The sequence below is a fragment of the Pestalotiopsis fici genome (assembly GCF_000516985.1).
Source record: "Pestalotiopsis fici W106-1 unplaced genomic scaffold PFICI_Scf_1, whole genome shotgun sequence".
Lineage (NCBI taxonomy): Eukaryota > Fungi > Ascomycota > Sordariomycetes > Amphisphaeriales > Sporocadaceae > Pestalotiopsis > Pestalotiopsis fici.
Window position 1 is genome coordinate 2,599,114 of NW_006917091.1, and position 21,813 is coordinate 2,620,926.

Below are 21,813 nucleotides of genomic sequence, written 5' to 3' on the forward strand. Positions count from 1 at the left end.
CGTATTTTTGCTGATCCTCCATTTCTTCAGCATGTATTCATATTGGTGCTTCCTGAAATGCTGTCAGTAATTATCCAGCGTGGAAATATAGAAGCAGGACTTTACTTTTTCTCAAAACCGTGCCTCTGAACCATTTGTGACGACACCTCATTAAGTGTGAGACCCTCCACAAGGTAGAGTAAGGTGATTTCATCCTTGAAGGGCCCCCACTCACTTGCCATTTTCACGTTTCGCAACTGCTGACAATTGCCGGTACTAGACAAGGAAAGGAGAGACTGTTCTCTGACTGAATGCCTGTACTTAATTTGGTGCAAAACGGATGGTGAAGTAGTTCAACAATTAAATTGATGCGCGCTGTAGATGCTTAAGTAGGTACTTGTATGGTGAAAATGGATAGCGAAAGATGTGCCTCATTACCCTAATACTTGCATCTGGCTGCACCTCTGATTGGCTTATGTCAAAATCAGAGTCGAAAGTTGGCAATGTGCGTGAGATCTTTTACTGCAGCTCCCATTGGATTACGCCAAAACCAGACAGTCCGGTCGTGGCTTATCCGATGCAGTCAATGCAAGAGGCTTTTAGATTATTGGATAATTTCTAAACCGGATTCAAAAAAGTTCAAGCCCGCGGTTTTGCATATTTTCGGAAGGTGGAAGATCAACAGATGGTATATTACATTGTCTACCACAGGATTAGAGTCTCTCGGTAGAAGAAGCCACGCAGTCAAGGCACCACAATCCTGCGATTAAGTCCTTGAGGGAGCGTAGCATAGCATTCAATTCCGTTAAAATCGATACCACCATCAGCTATTTATTTATTACTCGCCAGTCTCATTAGGTAGCCGAATCAGCATTTGCAGCCATGGCGCAACTGTCAATAGAGACTATAGTTGCCGTGATCAAACTTTGCGTTGTCCTGCCCGGTATCATCATGCCGTTGCACAGATAGTGGCTGCCCCGCCGTAGCCCGCAGCGAAATGAAGGCTGTGTTGGCGAATCCGGTCTCGCTGCGTTGCATCTTAAGCCCCGCTCATGCAGGCTTCTCAATCGACAATACGTGCAGGGCTTACGATGCCACCCAAGGCGTAATCCGATCACTCCAATGAATGGTTTGTTCCACAATCCAAGACTGCAGCCTAGGTTCAGATTGACAAGAGGGAAATCGAATTAGGCTCGGCCATTTGAATAATTGAGCAAAATCCATATCTGGACCTCCATGGTGCTATCGCCTATGATGGTGGATATATGATGTGCCAAATGCATCTTCATCCGCGGTTCAGTTGCGGAAACCAAACAAAACGATGTCGCTCCGAGAAATGATTGCTATGACCATCTATTGCTGATAAATTCCATCTACGAAATTCATTCGAGAACACATTGAATTGAGAGGTTTTCTTGTTGCTTCCCGTTGTGTCACTCGAAAGGTGCCACACTATCCAGCCACGCAGTGGCGCATCAAGATCTGAGCTCACTGGGCCTGAATGTTGTGAAACTTCTCGCGACGCCGTTGGAGGGATTGTGGGGAATAGTCGAAATGAGATGGCGGAATAGTCCGCACACGGGGATTGTCCGAGCCAGGTACCAGAATATACTGGGCGCGCATCATATTTCATATCTCCGCGCCGGACCTGTCCGCATCCCATATTCTGTTTCCTATTTACGTGCTAGCTCTCGTAAGACAGCAGAGAGTATCTGGGAAAGTGGACAACCTCCGCATTCGAGTTTGCGGGGCCCCGCAGATTAGTCCTTGTCCTTGGTATACTATAGATCTCATATAAGTAGGTAGGTACGTACAAGTCTTTGTGAATCAGACACATGATTTCGAGAAAGGTTGTGGACTCCATTCAAGTAGCACTTACGTCCACCAGTGGCGCATCGGAGTCACTTTATTCGAGTACCTAGCTTGCTTTTGTTCAGATATACGTTGTCGAGCTCACCAACAGGCCAATATGGGTCTCTTGATGTTGGCTTTGTCCTTGCAGCTGGGAATTACTCTAGCGCAGGATTATGTTTCCGACATTCCGTCCGGATTCAACGCATCGCAATGGGCTTTGATATCCTATCAAAACCCTTCTGCCTCTGTTCTTCCAGGCTCCTTCAACCGCTCAGTGTTTGATGCCCCATTCGAAAGCACAACATCTGACTCGTCTTTGATACAAATGTGAGCTATGTGTCTTATCACCGCTGGTTTCATGACTAATGACATCCATAGCAACAATTTTCTTAATACCACTGACTTTATTGCTTACGATGACAAGTTCTTTGACATAATTGGGCCAAATGCTGTCGTGGATCATGTTCAGTACCTCGCATTCCAGAGCCACGAGGCAGCGTGTTACAACCCGGATGCCAAAGAGCTCTTTTTCGTCGAATGGGGCCCTCCTGGTGGTCTTGCTGGAGAGCATTCCTGGCAATACATACTGGATACCGAGACAAATGTTCTTCGTAATATCACAACCAACCCACCAACTACAAATGTACATGGTTGCGTCTTTCACCGTGGTGCAATGTATGTGGTAACCGATGGTAGCCACCAAGAAACAGGAACTCTAGTCAGAATTGACCCAGGAAGTCTGAACAAGACGGTACTGCTAAACAACTACTACCAACAACCTTTCATGGGTTTCAACGATTTGGATATTGACCCGGACGGCAACTTCTGGCTCACCGACTCCAAAGCTGCCTATGTGAGTGATGGTCAATTCATGAGACATGGGAGTGAGCTTATGTACTGACGCGACCCAGGGACGGTATCTGACTGAGTTCTACCCTCCAACCAACCCTACAGTATACATGGTTAATGGAACTACAATGCGACCAAAGGTTGTGCACATTACCACTGGAAATGCAAACGGCGTCGCTGTATCGGCTCCATCCGATGGCCCTCGACAGCTCTATTTGCCTGACACGGGTGTCTCCACCTTCAGGACAGTGTCGCTCAAAGACCCATATGGAGACCGCAGGCTGACTGCCTACGATGTCGCAGCCGAGGGAGGTGTCTTGTCCAACCCGCGCCTGTTGAACAGTCCTATTTCTTACTTCTACGATGGAATCCGCGTCTCGAGGAATGGTTACATCTTTGCGGGCGCTGGCGATGGTGTAGACGTGATTGACCCTATCACTGGACTTACTCTCGGCACTATCCGGGTGGGCGGAGGAGAGAATTTGGCTGTCACCCTTGCTTTTGGCGAGCATGAGTTGTGGATTGTAGGGAGGGGTGGAGTGTGGCATGTCAGTGGGATACAAGAGAGACTCGATAGAACGTGGTAGTTAGCTAAGGTAGCACGAGTGCAAATAATATGAAGCCAATTGACAATGCGTTACTCCCAATTACGACTTGAGCTGAATATTACACCGGCAACCAAAATATGGTCCTTACGCTATGAATGGAAGACATCCCTTGGAGGAGAAGGGGGGTTCCTTGGTCTGGGTCCCGCGTGTAGACTTCGGACGTTTCCGTCGACGACGGCATTTTGCGGGGCTTGCGGGGCAGGATGTATCCGTTGGCATCCCCTGGGTACCCAGGTACGACATAGTAGCGGAACACATTCCCGGACTGGAGCTTACTTGAGAAGCTTGGGCATGTTCGTCATGAGGGTAGGACATTTGAGTCTGTTAATTCAATCACTGCACTGAAATAGTAATTGCTGAACGTCGTCAATTCGGGTCGAACACCAACACAAAGAAACATGGCTTCCCCACGTGCCCTGGAGGCTCTTCGCAAGTTTACGTCGTGCGACGCAAGTATTCACAGTGCCTAGTTTCGTGGAAAATGAAGCTGACAAGGTACTAGATTGGCGATGCACTGGTCAAACTGAAATATCCATATGGCGGATTCCTCGACGGTATCAAGATGTTTTCGCCAGGCGCCATTGGCCGAGTATTCGGCCCTGCCATTACTGTGCAAATGGTCGAGATGAGCGACACATCGGCACCAAAACTCGACAAGCACTTTGTTGATCACAACGAGGATGGATCAATCATGTACATTCAGCAGCCAAAGGGTCTTCCTTCGGCCTGCTGGGGCGGTTTGATGTCCACCCGTGCAAAGTTCCTTGGGGCTCAGGCTGTGGTTATTGATGGGCGGATGCGAGATGTGAGCGAACATCGTGAAATGGGATTCCCGGTAAGATTTTGCATATCAAGGGCACTATTTCGCTTTTTCTTCCCCTCCTAAAATGAAATCCATTGTTGCCTCTCACGATAGAATGCTAACAATCGGGGATTTTGGGTACAGGTTTTCGCACGCGGCAACTCGATCCTAGGATCAAATACCTTTACCCGGGCATCTCGAGTCAATATCCCACTGCAGTACAAGAACGATTTATGGATCAATCCAGGAGATCTGATGATTGCTGATGAGGATGGAGTTGTTGTGACACCCCCGTCGCTTGTGGAACAAGTTGTCGCTCTATGTCAGGAACGCGCGGAAATTGACGAGAAGATGTTTGTGGAGTTGCGCAAAGGCGGTGCTATGGGGGAACTGATCAAGTCTCTACGGAAAGAGAAGTAGATAGTGATTGCTGGATCAATTTTAGACCATAAGACCAGGCAGATACCTCAAAACTGATTGTAAGAAGCTCATAAGCGTCAATGCATCTGACATTGGCAAAACTCTCATATACTAGGTACTCAAAGGAGGTTGTGCAAATGTGCAATAGCTAGATGGTGAAACCGTCTGTATTGCTTGGAAACAATTATGATTCTACTGTCCAAAGAGATTACTTGGATTCTCCACCATGACTTTGTCCCATTCCTCATCCGAAAGCCATGATCTCAAGCTCTGGAGCCACGCCTCGTCATCAACATCCATGAATGGTGTTTCCGCCATGGCCTCTTCATGTGTACGCACTTTCATTCTGGGCGTGTGAGGCCAGTCGCTTCCCCACAGGATCTGGTTCGGATTGGCATCGACAAAGGCGCGCACCAAGAATTTGAGGTCAGAATAGTGCGGCTTTTGCTCACTGACACGATACGGAGCACTGAGTTTGACGTAAAGCCTGCCTGTGCGAACCATGTTCATGATTGGCTCGAACCCAGGCTGGGTGGTTGGGTCATCGCGATATTCGGCAGGTAGCATACTGGGCCCTTTGAGAAGGGCAAAATGATCTGTAATCAGCGGGATCCCATCTCGACTGATATTTTCCTCCACAAAAGGCTGAAGTTTACTCCAGAACTCGGGGTAGATTGTGGTCATTGTAAGACTCCACGGAAGGGACAACTTCTTTATTCTGGCAGCATGAGCTGACAGCGCAATCTTTTGTAGCTCAACATCTGCCATGGCGCGATATTGGTACAGATTCACTCGGACTCCTCGGACGCCAGCCTTGTGCATTGCCATGATCTCGTCATCGCTAGTCGTCTCGGGCTCAATGACACCAATGGCCTTGGTGGTCTCGGGGCCAAGTTCTGGTATGAAAGCTTTCAAAGAGCTGCAGTCATCTCCATATGATAATCCATGTGTGAGGACTGACTTTGTAATGCCAAGCCTCTTCTTGAAATCGGTAAATGCGTCAATCGTTGCTGGTGGCGGGGTGAGATGTCGGTCCGGGCTATACGGAAATGAGGCTTGAATCTGTTAGTATAAATGTGACTGCGGCGCTGCAAGGAAAGACTCACGATCAAAAATGTGGTGGTGTGTATCCCAACCACCTCTAGGGAAGTAGTTTCTCTTGGTCTCGATCATATTGCCGTGTTTGATGTTTGATATGTCCGACTATAACTTCTGGTCCTAGACTGTTTCTCAGGTTTCGTGGCAGCAGAGAAGTTACGTCCTTGTAGTTGGTAGAACAAACAATAAGCGAATGCATACGAGGTTTCAACTGACGCATCATATCAAGCAAGTCGGGACTAGTTCGCCCGTTTATGATCCATTATCTTCATATTTCTTGCAAACAGTTACGCTTGCCCACTTGCGACAAGGAGCACTGAGTCGTGTGACTATGGAGCTATCCGCCTGGATGGATCTCCATGGTTGGGGCAGTAGCGTCACCCCGCTGGAGAAACCCGCGTAGTGCACTCGCGCGCTATTCCATCGCCAAAGGGGCAATCCAGCCGCTGGAGGCTAGTGACTCGCACCGCTTGTGAGGCTTGATGGTCCCTGGGCACCTCCAGCAATGGTTAGCTGACTGTCGCGTGAATGCAATTGGTAAAAGTACCTAAACAATTATGCTTGACGGTACCATAGATTGCTTTGAGAATAGAAAAAAGAGTTTCCAGCATTTTGTTCCGGTTACCAGGTGTTCATGTATTCTACAATCTAAGACCATTCCATCGATTCTGAAGTTGTTCTTCTCAATACACTTAGTACAATCACACCAAATTTGAGCAGACATGGAAAATAAATCAAATGTTTCCCAAGCTCTACAATCGACAATTGCAGGAGGTGTGGCGGGAGGCGCCGAGTCGCTTATAACTGTAAGTATACATCGAGAGGGACTTGCCTTCAAAGACCGTACAAAGCATAAGGGTTTGAAAACATACTGAGACAAACAAGTATCCAACAGAATACGTCAAGACGCGCAGACAGCTCCTACACGCAGGAGCGCCAGAATCCTCGTTGAGGATTCTGACCACAGCTATTCGTACTCATGACTTTGGAACCGTGTACACTGGAGCCGGCGCTTTTTGCATCTCCAACTCACTAAAATCCGGTGTACGGTTCTTGACTTTCGATACGGTTCGAGATAGATTGCCCAAACACGCAGAAACAGGAAAGCCAACCGCAATTTCCACAATGATGGCTGGTGTAGCCGCCGGTGTTGCAGAGAGTATTACTGTTGTCACGCCCGGGGAGAATATAAAGACCAAAATGATCCAAGAGCGTGCCCGGTATAATGATACATCGGCCGGTAGGGTGATTCGGGAGATTCTTCGTACAAATGGCCTGCAAGGCCTATATCGTGGAGTGTCACCAGTCATGATGAAACAAGGGGCAAACGCATTCACAAGATTTACAAGCTATAGCGCTATACTCGACATGATTCGTCCGTATACTCAACGGGCAGGAGTGGAAGCTTCGGCGCCAGCGATCGCGGGCGCAGCAGCTGGCATAGTCACAGTATACTGCACCATGCCGTTTGATGTGCTCAAGACGAGAATGCAATCTCAGGCCGGCGCTGCTAGTCCTCAGAGCCTGGCTCAGAGTTTTGTAATGGTGGTCAACGAACAAGGCATTGCAGGCTTATGGCGAGGCTCGACTCCAAGGCTGCTCAGACTCAGTGTAAGTTTGATTCCTCCGATCCCAGCAGCCGCGTACGCATACTGACCAGGTCGTCCGTTGCAACAGATATCAGGCGCCGTCAGCTTTAGCATTTATACCAGAGTAATTGATATCTTTCGTGCGGCTGATGCGACTAAACTGGAGCGCCAAATGGCTTGAGTTGGGGACATGCTGTCTATTGTAATATTCATATGTTCTAGTCCAAGTGCAAATAAATAATCATAGATGTTCATGTCGAGTGCACGGCGATTAGAAGCTCCAGCCAGTGGCGTCATGTGCATTCAATATTAGTGCTAGCCTTTCAGCTAAGAGCCCGCTGTAGTGCCTAGAGCCCTATCTCAGTATGCAGACCATTTCAACACCAGGCACATTGATGTACACCTGGGCAGGGAGTGCAGAGTAGGACAGGAGGTGGGATTGAACGGTCTTCATTTGGGAGACCTATGCTGGTTACCACTGAGACTTCTTCTGGGAGTCAATACCTTTTTATGAGCAAAAGCATTATTTAGGTCTTCACATACTACCTACGTACCTAGTAGATAAGCCTTTGCACTATTAGGTACCTACCAAGTATATTCCATAGGTCAATGCACCTAACACTGCATTTGCACCTTGCCCATAAAATACTTCTGGAAATTCGAGATAGCACCCAGACCTGTAGCTGCTCAGATACACGTGACTGATATCCGCCCGTTTGTAGCAATTCGGTTCATTTGAGCTTCATTAGACGATAATTTAGCTCCCATCTCATATATGGGTTTGACTCTTTTCAGCCTCACGTCAAAGACTGAGTATTCTTGCACTGCCAACGAGGAAAATTGGCCGCCATATTGATTCTAAGGCCTGCTCCTTAGTGGGTAGGTACCTGTCTAGCCATAGTAGGACACCCACGCTGCAGTCTCACGGTCAAATTGCAAAACTCGTCCCAAACCGTCAACATGGCGACCAGATCCGATGCGCCCAAGAAAGTTCGACTGGCATGCCGACGATGCCGGACCCGACGCATCAAGGTTGGTACCTAGTCTTGGCGTTTCCATTTGCTCCACAGATGCTGATCACAAAAATCGTATGCAGTGCGACGGTGAAGTTCCTGCATGCTCAAACTGTGCCAAGAGCGGCTCTCCATGCCTTGATGTAGATAGCCAGAACTCGGACGTGCTCATCCCTCGCAAGTAAGATTCATCTGGGGTTTCTGCATAAGTGCGTACCTGTGTTGACTCTTTACTATCAGCTTCGCCAACGCGGCACGAGCGAGGATCTCATGGCTGGAAGACATCATCAGGACGCGATTACCTGACGTGGATCTGGAGTCTGGACCTCAAGTCGAAACAAGTAGAGATCAAGACAACGCGGCAGGCTCTGCTACGCCACAGCCAATTTCACGGGGAGACGAAGCTGACCGCAATGGCCACGCGCGCCAGCTGTCGCTCAAGAGGCCATTGCCCCTTGAGACTGACGCGGAAGACGCAGAGGCTTTCTCGGAACAGGCGCACACAGTTTCGATGAATCTTGGAATGTTGTCATTGAACTCGGACTCTCTTCAAAAACACTACATAGGTTCGAGCTCGGGCTTACTCTTCACGCACCTCATCGGCGCGTCTCCTTCAAGCAATGACTCGCCTTCGGCCGTGTCGGAAGGACAACCTACCAGAACCCATTGGTCTCCTTCGGAAGCACATTCCACTTCACTAAACGAGCACTATAAAAGCCTGCACTTGTTCCTCAGACAGGTATGTTGGCACTTTGAATTTGGCGTTCCTGTCACAGTATACGTATTCGTCGAAGGATCTGCGAATTACCACCTGCCCGATCAAGAGCCCGATGCGTATCAACATCCAATAGATATTATTTTTCTCCTTTAACCCTTGTTCTACCGCATCTTCAGAAGGAACTCTCCCTCAATTCCTCGGAATTGAGCGTGATGTTGTAGTCAGAATGCCAGAGTGAAAGTACTGACATCTTCAAAGGAACTACCAAAAAAAGCCGACGCTGAATTGTTACTTCAGACCTATATCCGCTGGGTCCATCCCGACTTTCCTGTTTTGGACCCGCCGTCACTGTGTTCTGCCCTTGAAATTCTCTATGCCAGCACCCTGAGTGATCTGGAGCATGACCAACTACAATCTGGTTGGCCAAGCACGATCAATAACCTCTACTGGAACGGGCGGCTATATTCTATCGACAACGCCGAGGTACCCATCATACCCTTGCCCGTCATTGCATTTATTTTTTTCATGGTCTTTAGCATTGGAGCTATCGTCAAGGTTCGCTCGCGTGTATACGAATATTCTCCCGAAAGATTTCATCAAGCGGCTCTGCATTTCTCAAAAGATTGCTTTATGAGGACCACACCAGACACTATTCAGGCACTGGTTACCATTGTAATTCATGGTGTACTCACTCCAAGCGCCATAAATGCCTGGACACTAACACACCTTGGTGTGGCTCATTGTATAGAGCTTGGGCTGCACCGTGAGCATCCGTCTACAGAAACGCAAGATGTGGCGTACCAACAAGTCATGCGTTTCATATTCTATACCTTGTACTCCTTGGATAGGTGCGTCATTTTACGTTTCTTCTTATACATATCGCCTGAGCCTTCTTTGGACTGTTTGCTAATGTCTTGGAAGATCTATCTCCTCTATCCAAGGACGGCCACTTGGCTTTCGTGACGAGACCTTTGATATAAAAATACCATCTGTAACGCTGACCCCAATGCATGGACTGAACTTGATCCCGGACACTTTTGTCAAGGCTGTTACCTGTTATGCAGCCGCTCAGTTTGAACTGGATCAAATTGTCTCCGATATCAAATTGCATCTTTATCACCTGCCAAATAAGCACATTGGGTTTCCTTGGGCAAGGGATCCTGTTGCACAACAACAAAAGCTTCACCAAAGACTGCTTGAGTGGTGGACCAGAAGCTCGCATCTCCATCTTGATGCAAATACCCTGGACAAGAGACAGCAAGAGATATGGTACTTGAAACTCAAGATACGATTCCAAACGACAATGATCCTTTTGTTTCAACCTTCACAGATGATTAGGAAGCCGTCCGACACATCCCTGCAGATCTGTTTTGACAATGCTTGTCAGACTCTACATGACTATCAGACTTTGCACGATCATCACGGCCTCTATCATGGTTGGAGAACAGTGCAGAACATATTCGCCGCAGGAGCGACAATGATTTATTCATTTTGGACATCCATAGATGTAAGACGTCGTGCATCAGTTGTCGAAGTTTCGAGAACTCTGCGAAGTTGTTCAACCCTTCTCAGCATAGGAGGCGAGTGGTGGCCCTCTGCGAAGAGAGGTTACAATAGCTTTGGGGCCATTTCCGACCTCACGATTCAGAAGCTCTATACCGAAGGTGTCTCGTCAAAACAGATGCGTGTATCCGCTCCCCAAAACGGCACCCACACAGTCTTCGATATCAATCATGAGCTCCAAGCTGCGGATAGCCTCACAAGATTGCAAAGCAGCATGGCTCCTGGGTCGTTCGAACCAAACCTCGTTACCGAACAGGGTATTGAATCATCACAACGGCAGCAGGAAGAAGATTGGCCAAACATGCTTTCGGATCTGACCACTCGTTCTGCTCCATCTTTTGATTATGCACCAGAGATTGAAGAATTTCTGGCCGGATTCGACAGGTCAGATCTTGCGTGGAACTTGCCGTTGAATGAGATTGGAGATTCATCAAATCCGCCAGATATTTTCTTTCCGCAAATTTGAATGACTGCACACCCGCTCATTGCCCGGACGAGCTCCATATTTTCTTACAGAAGTGCCTCGGCGAGCGAGAACCAGCATAAAAGTGGCCAACATGGTGGGGCCCTCACTTCACATGAGCTGATTCAAGCGTTTGCAAATGCTCATAACCAGGAGTGATTTGTGGGTAGAATCCTACGGCATTTGATTTGGGCTCATCCGGATTGGTTAGTAGGCGACTCGGGGCTCCCTCTTTCTACTGGTGCAGTACCCACATACACCGGAGGGAAGTATAATACCACAGACCCACACGCACGCGGAGCGCTCCGTTGATGAACGGAGCTATCCTGCCTGTCGCGCGCCACAACCTGAATAGGCGCCTGGAAAATGACACAGCATTGAATATTCAGCGCAGGCATCAAAATGCATTCTTATTTTTTGAACATGCAACCAACACATCTTTACTCTCTGATGTGCCATTTGATAATTTGGGCGTTTCCATTCAACTCGTCACATATCCAAGTAGACGATCATGTCGTCCTTGGTTGCACGGAACTACCTCCGTGATGTGCGCCCGCTATTGCAGCGGACTCAACAACTATCGCGAGGACGCCAGTATGCGACCACCAATGGGACAGCTGCAATAAGTCCCTTGGAGCCAGTAAGTTTCCAAAACTGCTTATACACATTTGGCGACACGTCAGCTGATCCAGCGCACAGTACAATATACTCAACTATACAGAACGCTGTGAAACCCTGAATCATGTCCGCAAGACCAGCACACGACCTTTGACATTATCCGAGAAGCTTCTCTTCAGCCATTTAATATTACAACGAAAGGAATGGGCACTCGACGAGATCAAAAGAGGCAAGACTATACTTGAGCTGAGACCAGATCGCGTCGCCTGCCACGATGCGACGGCCACCATGGCCATGTTACAGTTCATCAGCACGGGACTTCCTCGAGTTCAAGTTCCAACGTCAATACACAGCGATCATCTGATTGTAGCTGAGTATGGGGCTGAAGAGGATCTGGCTCGGGCTGCAAGCGACCACAAAGAAGTGTACGAATTTCTCAGTAGTGCGTCCAAGAAATATGGTATTGGCTACTGGAAGGCTGGCGCTGGTATTATACACACTACAATCCTGGAGAACTATGCTTTTCCTGGAGGACTTCTTATTGGAACCGACTCCCATTCACCGAACGCCGGAGGTATGGGAATGCTTGCGATTGGCGTAGGTGGCTCAGATGCCGTAGACGCCATGACTGGAATGCCTTGGGAGCTGATGTGTCCCAAAGTTGTCGGCGTGCGTCTGACTGGGCGCCTATCCGGCTGGACCTCGTCCAAGGACATCATCTGCCACCTGGCAGGCATTCTGACCGTTTCCGGGGGAAAAGGCAAGATCATTGAATTCTTTGGCCCCGGAACAGAAACACTCGGCACGACAGCAATGGCTACAGTCTGCAATATGTCTGCAGAAGTTGGGTCAACATCTTGCATATTCCCTTTTTCAGAGGCAATGGCACGCTATCTGTCGGCGACCAAAAGGAAGGAGGTCGCCAAACATGCCCAGGTATTCAAAGAACCGCTGCTGACCGCTGATCCGGGAAGTGAATCATTTTATGACGAGGTCATTGAAATCGATCTCGACACACTTGAACCACACATCAATGGACCCTTTACTCCAGACCTCTCACATCCGCTATCACAATTCAAGCAGCGCGTCTCTGAAAGCTCATGGCCCTCTAAAATCAGTCACAGTATGGTTGGGAGCTGTACAAACAGTTCCTACGAGGACTTGACCAAGGTGCGCGACCTCGTGACCCAAGCAAAGGAGGCTGGCATGACTACCTTTCAAACACCGTTTCTAGTCAGCCCTGGAAGCGAACAGATCCGAGCGACAGCCGAAGACGCCGGTATCCTGGAAACTTTGAGACAAGCTGGTGCGACGGTTCTTAGCAATTCTTGCGGCCCATGTGTCGGTCAATGGGATCGAAAGGATGTTGACGTCGCTGGCGCAGAGGCAAATTCGGTCATTTCAAGTTTCAACCGCAATTTTACGGGGCGCCATGACAGCAATCCCGCAACCCATTCCTTTGTGACCTCTCCAGAATTATCTACCGCATTTGCCTTCTCTGGCGACCTCAAATTCAACCCCGCTACCGACGATATCATATTCAGTGATAAGACTGGTTCCTCAAAGTCCTTCAAGTTCTCGGCACCCAAAGCTGAAGAATTGCCTACAGCATTTTCTCCGGGATCGAATAAATTCCAGGCTCCAGTTCTCAGCGATACATCATCTCTGCAGGTTGCCATCAGTCCAAATAGCCAGAGGCTACAGCTCCTCCAGCCATTTGCGCCTTGGAGGGATGAAAATGCAAAGGACATGCATATCTTGGTCAAGGTCTCTGGAAAATGTACCACTGACCATATTTCTCCCGCTGGACCATGGTACAATTACAGGGGTCACTTGGAGAATATCAGCAATAATCTACTCCTAGGAGCAGTCAATGCTTTCCTGCCAGACTCCCGATCCCTCAACATGATTGGCAAGACAATGAATCCTAAAGATGAAACGGTGCAGCCGATTCCCCAGGTGGCCAAGAACTTGCAAAAAGATGGCATCAAATGGTGCATCATCGGTGATGACAATTACGGCGAAGGAAGCAGTCGGGAGCACGCAGCTCTCGAGCCTCGATTTCTTGGAGGTGTCTCAGTCATTGCAAAGAGCTTTGCGAGAATCCACGAAACGAATCTCAAGAAACATGGTATGCTTCCACTCACATTTGCCGACCCAGCAGACTACGACCGTATAAGTCCAGGCGACTCGATTACTTTACTTGGTGCCCAAGATGGTGAGATGCAACCGGGAAAGCAAGTCACCATGGAAGTAAGAACTGCAAAAGGCACGAAATGGACGGCGATGCTCAATCACTCGTATCATGCGCACCAGATTCTCTGGCTCAGAGCTGGCGGGGCCCTCAATCATGTAAAACAGTTAATGTTGTCTCAATCCTAGTACAAGGATATTGTCAATGAAATCATATTGATTTAAACTCTGCGAGCAATTATCGACAAGTTTCACGAAATTTGTATAACGTCCAAATGACCTTGGACGAATTACCTCGGTCGAGGCAGTTATACAGTATATGTAGAATCCCTATGTTTATTAAGGTTCCCACAGTGCATGCCAATGACATACACACGATTACTACTACTTGATTTGTTGTTGCGGCTTCCGTTTTCATTCCTTGCCTCCGTTTTCTTCATTCAATATGCGACCCTCGTACCAACTTGAAGCTCGCGACTGTTCCGTGGGAATCCATCGTCTCCAATGCCCACCTGAATTATTGGATCCCGGGGTATTAAACAAACATGACCTTCTACGCAAGGCTCCCCACAAGTAGCCTGTAAAATATACTACACGAGGCAGGTATTCAACGACACCTGTGTGGGTTTCTGGGGAGGCACTAAGCAAGCGTGAGCAAATGTGATGGCCCTGAGTCGTGGACGCCTTTCTGGCAAGGAACGCTCCGCGCCCCTGATTTCTGTTGGCTCGCGGAGCAATCCATTATTCCCCACAAGTGACAAGCATCTATCCTTTTCCACTTCTCACCAGCCGCTATCAACCTCATGGCTCCTCACCAACGGGCTTGTCCGTTATCATGACATGCTGACCTTTCGCCAAGATGACACTGCTCCAACAGCCTGGGCCGTTCCACTGCTAGCGTCAATCAAAGTGGCACGATTATCTCTCCCCATGGGGTTGCCAAGTTGCCAAGTGACTTGATCCATATGGTTGCATTTAAGGATCATCAAGTCGCCATTTTAGTCATTCAATTTCCAATCTTCAAGATCACCTCGTACTTGATTTCAGATTGTGATCTACTTTAACTTAGATTTAGTTGAGTCATCATTATCAACATGGCACAGCTCGACGAGAAGATGACGGAGCGAGAGACGTCAAACCACATTGAGCGTAAGGGGTCTGATGTGCCAGACATCACCACGAAAGAAGACAATTGCGGTCTTTCAGACGAAGAATGGGAAGCAGCAGAGAAGAGACTTGTGCGGAAGCTCGATCTCACTCTTGTCCCTATCCTATGGGTGTTTTATCTATTCAACTACCTTGACCGTAACAATATTGCGTAAGTTCTTCGAGGACAGTATTCGGCTGATGCATCATGTATTGACTATCTATCAGACAGGCTAGGCTGAGCACGTTTGAGAAGGACCTTGGGCTCGTTGGTAGCCAATTTAATGTCGCGGTTTCCATTCTCAACGTTGGTTATATGCTCATGCAATTGCCAAGGTGCTTTGAAATTATAGTCCTTTACACGAAAAGAAGGGAAAAGAGCTAACAGTCGACTATAGTAACATGTTGATAACTCGAACAAGACCCTCCATTTATCTCCCGGCCTGCGTAGCTCTATGGTCCGTCATATCCGCTTCTAGTGCCGCTGCTAGGAATTATCAAGATCTCATTGCAATTCGTTTCTTCTTGGGTATCGCCGAGGCTCCCTTCTTCCCGGGCGCCATGTACATGCTCAGCTGCTGGTACCCACGAAAGGAGTTGGCTCTGAGGACAGCATTTCTATACTCGGGCGTGCTTCTGGCAACGGCCTTCTCAGGTCTCATTGCCGCAGGGGTCTTGTCCAACCTGGAAGGAGCACATGGTATTTCCGGCTGGAGGTGGCTATTCATCATTGAGGGTGCAGGAAGTTTTGGGGCCGCCATGATTGGCATGTTTCTGCTTCCCGACTTTCCTGGAATGAAGTCGGGAGTAGTGCGGTGGCTCTTGACGGAAGAGGAGCAGAAGGTCGCGGTGGAGAGGATTGCTAGAGATCGTGTATCGCTCCCGACCGAGGACTCGAGTGTCTGGAGGGGTCTCACGCTGGCTGTCAAGGACATTCGCACTTGGATCTTTGTGAGTGTTGCTGAGCAGATACCTGGTCGACTGGTACCGAAACTAATAAGTGACACAGTCCATCATGTTGACAGCCAACCACAGCGCCTATGGCTTCAACAACTTCTTCCCTACACTAGTCAAGAGCATGAAGCTGGGAGACAACACCACCACGCTGTTGCTGACGGCGCCCCCCTATCTCGTAGGCACCATTGTTGCCTTTTTGACGGCATGGTCCAGCGACCGCCGCAAGGAGCGAGGATACCACATCTCCATCCCGCAAGGCGTGGCGTGCATCGGATTCATCGTGACGCTAGCCACCACCAATAATGTGGCCCGGTACGCGGTTGCGTTTTTGTACATCTGTGGCTGCTTTTCCTCCAATGCCATGGTGTTCAGCTGGGCCAGCTCCACGCTGAACCAGACGCCGGAGAAGCGTGCGTGTGCGACGGCCATTATCAACCTCTTGAGTCAGTTGGGAAATATTTGGAGTCCCTATTTCTTCCCTTCTTCGGATGGTCCCCGTTACGTCATGGCCAATATCTTGATGGCTGTCTCTTCGGGGGTGTCCATTGCTACGTGTATCATTATGAAGATATTGTTGAGGAAAGCAAACAAGAAGCTTAGGGAAACTGGAGAGGATGTCAATCTTTTTACGCTGTAGATTAAACTCATCATAGCTTACCACAGTGTTGGAATATAACTCAAGCAAGTATAAAAATGCAAAGAATTGCTAGATCCGACTGTCTTATCACGCATATGGCCTATACAAAATTTATAAATATCAACTCTTCATTTTTGACGGGTGGTCGGTTATCATTCATGGAATTAAAGAGTCTCGGACCTTTTTTATTCTGTTTCTGTTGCATTGACGTAGTGTTGAGTTACGGCACTACGGGCAAGTACCGGCTGACACAGCTGGCGAAAACCTTGCATCTGGAGTGCCAGGAAATATTCTACTGGTAGCGATTCTGTACAGATCAACAAGTTACAGCAATATATATGCACATACCCCCTGCCTAGGTACCCCGCAGCTACCCGACTGTTCAACACGTTAAGGTACTATGATGGGCAAAAGAGCACTACGGGGCAGGTACCGAATTCGAAGCAGGGGGTTTTTCCGGTCAATTGGTCTGCGCGCGGTTTGGTACTATGTAGGTAGTCAGTACTCTGTACCCACAGATCAGCCGGTGCCTGCTCGGGTCTATGGATACTATGAGATCTTCTGATTTAGCAACCCTCTTTTGTTGATCTGTAGGATCAACTAAGACATCTTCCCTTTCACATTGGCTCAGGTGAGAGTTTTTCTCGTGATCTATATTCTGCGAACTCCTGCAGGGGAGCGAGAGCCCCCCCCCCCAAAAAAAAAAAAGGAAAGAAAAGAGAAAAGACATACCCGTGGACCTACCATTTACATGGACATGACATGAAGCTTACCCCTGCGACAGGTTAGATCTCGATTGCGCTCCGCCAAGCCCAGCCAGCCCCGCCTGTTAGCGCAAGACCTGGCCAGACCGCCGCTCGAACATGCTTTCATTCACATGGGGAATCCAAGGTACCTAGATATCGACAATTCAAAATTCCCATGATGCCTCACTGGGACCTCTAGATGGCCTCACTCCACCTGTGCTCGTAAGAACAACACACAACACGTGCATATCGACGCGCGGCCGGCGCTCTGCACACACCATGGCCAAGACATTATCGGAGGCGGCTCGCGAGAGGGAAGCCCTCAAATACGCGACGGTTTTGTACGTGCCACTCAAGTGTAGTTCACAGAGACTGCAGTCACCTCGGGAGCTGACGATTTGACCCTACAAAGCTGCCACATCAAGGAGAGCTCAGAGCGATCGAAACCAGGAACTTCTCTATCCTCTTTCGATGCCGGACTCAATGCCTTTGCCCAGATTGGCGCGCTGAGGCTTGGCGCCGCCCGCTGCTTAATCTCCATCTTCGACCAGGACTACCAGTACGTTATTGCGGAAGCCACACCCTCGTCCAGCCTTGCAACCAATACCAGCCAGCCCGAGCACTTTTGGCTGGGATGCGCTGCGGTTACCCGGTCCTATACCGGTTGCGACCATCTCTTGACCGCTGCCAACAACCCTTCGACGGACGAATCGAAACTCTTATCAACACCGCTGCCCGTGTCTGTCGTACCCGACATGACCCAAGACACACGCTATCTGGCCAAAGATCATGTATTGAGTGCGCCGCACAACCGCTTCTACGCCGGTTCGGCCCTGCGGACCGCCAGGGGCATATGTATTGGCGCATATGCCATCTTTGATGACAAACCACGAGATGGCCTCTCCACGCCGGACATCGAATTTATGCAAGTAATGTCTCGCGCCGTTATGAGCCACCTAGAGCTGCGCCGCTCTGCCGAGAGTGCTGGGAGGAGTGACCGAATGGTTCGAGGAATCGGCAGTTTTGTTGAGGGCAAATCGACCTTGTCGAACCTCTGGCGAGGCACCAATGCAGCAGCGTTTGAACAGAGCGGTACGGAGGGAAAGCTCAACAAGAATCAACAGTTTTTGCAACAGGCGGACACTGACCGGGACCTGGCCATGCAAGAAAGCGCCTTTGAGTCGTCCCGTAATCTTTACCATGGGGCTGATGTGGCACCCCATCGCAGCCCCCGGTCGTCATTGGCAGCAGCAGCGCATGAGAGGAGCGAGAACGAGTCATCACCCGCGCCGTTATCTTCACTGACGGTGAGCGATCCCAACGGAGTTGTTTCTAGTGGCCAAGACTCTCGCTCTGTGACAGACAAGGCTTCCAAATCAACTAGATTTACTCTCCACTCAAACGCGTCAGTTACAAGCGGCGCTGCCAAATCTTTTGGTGACGAACTACACACAAAGGAGCTAAGGGAAGTATTTGGAAAGGCGGCCAATATCATCCGAGAATCAATTGAGGTGGAAGGTGTTGCCTTTTTAGATGCCACGATTGGTACCTTTGGGGGTCTAGTAGCAAGCAATTCCGACAGTGAAACAACCAGTTCGGAGTCGCAGCCCGATACGTCTGGAAGCGAGGGACGCGAAGAGAAGGAAGATCCAGAGCAGAAATATTGCCGCATTGTTGGTTTTTCGACAACCGATGCATCAAGTATTGATGGAAAGCTCCATGGCAGCTCCTCAATTAACGTCCCCCAAAGGTTCTTACGTGCCCTCCTTCGACGATATCCTGCTGGCAAGACGTTTACTTTTGATGGTGTTGGAGAGCTTGTATCCGGTGACTCAGAGGAGGACCGGCTTCGTGCTTCGGGCCCAACTTCTGGTCACGTCCAGGTGCCCTTGCAGGAGCGCAAACGCAAAGTCACGCAGTCCCGACACTCAGAGAGCGCCATGCTCACGTCCATACTCAATGGGGCTCGTAGCGTCGCAATGGTTCCACTATGGGACTCTACGCGAGAGAGATGGCATGCGAGTGCCTTTGTGTGGACGAGAAGCCCGGATCGAATTTTCTCAGTCGAAAAGGAAGTCAGCTATCTGAGGGCGTTCGGGTCGACTATAATGGCTGAAATCAATCGTATCGAGGCTGCGCATTCCGAGAAAATGAAGTCAGATTTACTAGGCTCTCTTAGCCATGAACTGAGATCTCCCCTGCATGGCGTATTAGCAGGTATCGAACTGATTCAGGACACCGAGCTCGATGCTTTTCAAGGAGACACACTGCACTCGATGGAATCCTGTGGTCGAACTTTGTTGGACGTCATCGAACATCTTCTCGACTACAGCAAGATGAACAGGTTCGTCAACTCGACGAAACCGACCAAATCGACGCAGTCTCCCAAACGAGCATCTAAGAATACTGACAAGACCCTGAAGAAGCAACAACAGTCTTTCGAGTCCCAGATGGCACCACTAGCAACAGATGTTGACGTCAGTCTTCTGGTAGAGGAGACTATTGAGAGCGTTTATTCTGGATTCAGTTATGGCCGTTCTCGCGGAGCGCAGGCTGACCAGGCACTTGCGCCAGGGTCCTTGTACGACCAGAGTTCGTTTGCCTACCAGAACAATCAAGATTCACACCGCATATCCAACGGTTCCGTGGCTGTATATCTCGACATTGATGCAAATGTCACATGGACACGTCACGTTCAAGCGGGCGGACTCAGGCGCATTATGATGAACATTCTTGGCAATTCCATGAAATACACAAACAGCGGCTATATTTTGGTCCAATTGACGTTGATCAAAGTGCCGCTCAGGCGAAATTACAAGCAGACAAACCTGAAACTCACCGTCACTGATTCGGGTAAGGGTATCGACCCAGACTTTCTACGCGACAAGATCTTCACTCCCTTCAGCCAAGAGGACAATTTGCAACCAGGGACAGGTCTGGGCCTAAGCCTTATACACCAAATCATTACCCTCCTGAATGGCACCATCACAGTGGAAAGCCAGCTGGGGCGCGGAACGAAGATGGAGGTCATTCTACCTCTAGCACAAGCGCAAATGGCGTCCGAAACTTCCGGTAGCTCAGGAACCGACGTTGACTCTCTAAAGGGCTTGAGGGTCAGTCTTCGTGGCTTCAAAACCAGTACAAACACGGATGGTCTTCCAAATCACCCCGCCCCTATAGAGGCTGAACTACTAGCGAACTTGTGCAGAACCTGGCTTGATCTGGAAATTATTCCTGAAGATTCCGAGGAAATCCGACCAGACTGCATTATATGCAACGACCAATACTTTGACCAACTCACCCGAGGCCCGTCTGGAGTTTTGCCTCCCATTGTGGTAGTGTGTCAAAATGGAAGCATCGCACGCGCCCAATTGGACAAGAGTCGGAATAGGAGACGAAGTGACTTTTTCGAGTTTATTTCGCAGCCGTAGGTGGAGTTATTTTCTTTGGTGTACATTCATGTGACTAATGATTAATAGTATTGGCCCCCACAAGCTCTCCAAGGCACTGTTGTTGGTCATGGAACGTTGGAAAGTCTTCTCAGCCTCTCCGGAAGGGACCGCAGATGTATTGGCGATGCTTCATTCACGGCCCCTCACGATCGATCCCGGCAGCAGCCCCATAGATCAACAAACTCATAGGGTGGGTGACTCTCATGTTGATCCGACCTTGTCCCTTGAATCCCTGACCAAGGCTGTGGCCGAGCAGACTATTGACGAAGTGGACCATGTCGATGAAATACGGCCTGTAACAACACAAAATACTGGCGAAGGTAGTGAGACATCCTTGGGCTCAGGATACGAGCAGGGTACGGAATTCTTGCTTGTTGATGACAATAAAATCAACTTGAAGGTAGAAGCCCCACTCCTGGTCCAACGACGTCTTTTTAACGAAGCAGCAGATCCTCTCGGCCTTTATGAAGAAGATGAAACGATCGTACGAGAGCGCAAGCAACGGGCTAGAAGCACTACAAACTTATTCTGCCTCTCCGGGCCATTTCCGTTGCATTCTGATGGGTATGTTCCTCTTCTCGGTCTCTCATGTCGGAATATCTTTTTCTAACAAATTTCAGATATATCCATGCCGGTCATGGACGGCTTGGAGGCGACAAGGCGCATTCGGGAATTCGAGCTCTCGGAAAAGCTACCGCGCTCACTGATTGTTGCTCTGACTGGAATGGCATCCGGAAAAGTACAGCAAGAAGCTTTTGGCAGTGGTGTAGATTTCTTCTTGCCAAAACCTGTGCGCTTGAATCAGCTCACAGAGCTTCTCGATGATAAGGGGTTGGGAACCAAGACTTAAGGCAAGAACTTCCGAGAACCGCTCGAAACTGTTCCCGCTCCACCAAGTCGAATGGGGCGGTAAGATGAATACAGCAGCTCGCGATACCACCGGCCGGCAATGCAAGGCGCAAGTTGACAACAGCGCCAAATATCTCAACGTGGTGTGTGCCACGTTTGACCAAGCGCGGACTCCACAAGATGTATAGGAGCCACTAGGGGGTATGAGCTTCGGAGGCTCAACCAAGGAGATGCATTGCAACAGAATGCATTGATTTTC

The 21,813-nt window shown here is 49.2% G+C and overlaps 7 protein-coding genes across 7 annotated transcripts; 6 read left to right on the forward strand and 1 right to left on the reverse strand.

The window, feature by feature from the left end:
* Nucleotides 1–1,948: 1,948 nt before the first annotated feature.
* Nucleotides 1,949–4,512, forward strand: PFICI_00789 (uncharacterized protein; the record flags this gene model as incomplete). Its single annotated transcript, XM_007829370.1, has 5 exons — nucleotides 1,949–2,160; nucleotides 2,212–2,686; nucleotides 2,745–3,230; nucleotides 3,793–4,125; nucleotides 4,237–4,512. 5 exons carry the CDS (start codon nucleotides 1,949–1,951, stop codon nucleotides 4,510–4,512), a joined length of 1,782 nt encoding a protein of 593 aa, XP_007827561.1.
* Nucleotides 4,513–4,704: 192 nt separating this feature from the next.
* On the reverse strand, nucleotides 4,705–5,685 carry PFICI_00790 (uncharacterized protein; the record flags this gene model as incomplete). The annotated part of the gene is made up of 2 exons (XM_007829371.1): nucleotides 4,705–5,567; nucleotides 5,619–5,685. 2 exons carry the CDS (start codon nucleotides 5,683–5,685, stop codon nucleotides 4,705–4,707), a joined length of 930 nt encoding a protein of 309 aa, XP_007827562.1.
* A 647-nt stretch (nucleotides 5,686–6,332) lies between these two features.
* PFICI_00791 (uncharacterized protein) lies at nucleotides 6,333–7,266 on the forward strand (the record flags this gene model as incomplete). Its single annotated transcript, XM_007829372.1, has 2 exons — nucleotides 6,333–6,416; nucleotides 6,496–7,266. The coding sequence occupies 2 exons, from the start codon at nucleotides 6,333–6,335 to the stop codon at nucleotides 7,264–7,266; spliced, it is 855 nt and encodes a 284-aa protein (XP_007827563.1).
* Nucleotides 7,267–8,159: 893 nt separating this feature from the next.
* Nucleotides 8,160–10,959, forward strand: PFICI_00792 (uncharacterized protein; the record flags this gene model as incomplete). The annotated part of the gene is made up of 5 exons (XM_007829373.1): nucleotides 8,160–8,231; nucleotides 8,296–8,393; nucleotides 8,453–8,951; nucleotides 9,189–9,778; nucleotides 9,852–10,959. 5 exons carry the CDS (start codon nucleotides 8,160–8,162, stop codon nucleotides 10,957–10,959), a joined length of 2,367 nt encoding a protein of 788 aa, XP_007827564.1.
* Nucleotides 10,960–11,467: 508 nt separating this feature from the next.
* Nucleotides 11,468–13,956, forward strand: PFICI_00793 (Aconitate hydratase; the record flags this gene model as incomplete). The annotated part of the gene is made up of 2 exons (XM_007829374.1): nucleotides 11,468–11,596; nucleotides 11,656–13,956. The coding sequence occupies 2 exons, from the start codon at nucleotides 11,468–11,470 to the stop codon at nucleotides 13,954–13,956; spliced, it is 2,430 nt and encodes an 809-aa protein (XP_007827565.1).
* A 905-nt stretch (nucleotides 13,957–14,861) lies between these two features.
* On the forward strand, nucleotides 14,862–16,507 carry PFICI_00794 (uncharacterized protein; the record flags this gene model as incomplete). Its single annotated transcript, XM_007829375.1, has 4 exons — nucleotides 14,862–15,085; nucleotides 15,142–15,249; nucleotides 15,312–15,864; nucleotides 15,923–16,507. 4 exons carry the CDS (start codon nucleotides 14,862–14,864, stop codon nucleotides 16,505–16,507), a joined length of 1,470 nt encoding a protein of 489 aa, XP_007827566.1.
* A 1,025-nt stretch (nucleotides 16,508–17,532) lies between these two features.
* Nucleotides 17,533–21,555, forward strand: PFICI_00795 (uncharacterized protein; the record flags this gene model as incomplete). Its single annotated transcript, XM_007829376.1, has 5 exons — nucleotides 17,533–17,594; nucleotides 17,666–20,680; nucleotides 20,733–21,105; nucleotides 21,155–21,269; nucleotides 21,326–21,555. The coding sequence occupies 5 exons, from the start codon at nucleotides 17,533–17,535 to the stop codon at nucleotides 21,553–21,555; spliced, it is 3,795 nt and encodes a 1,264-aa protein (XP_007827567.1).
* Between the last annotated feature and the right edge of the window lie 258 nt (nucleotides 21,556–21,813).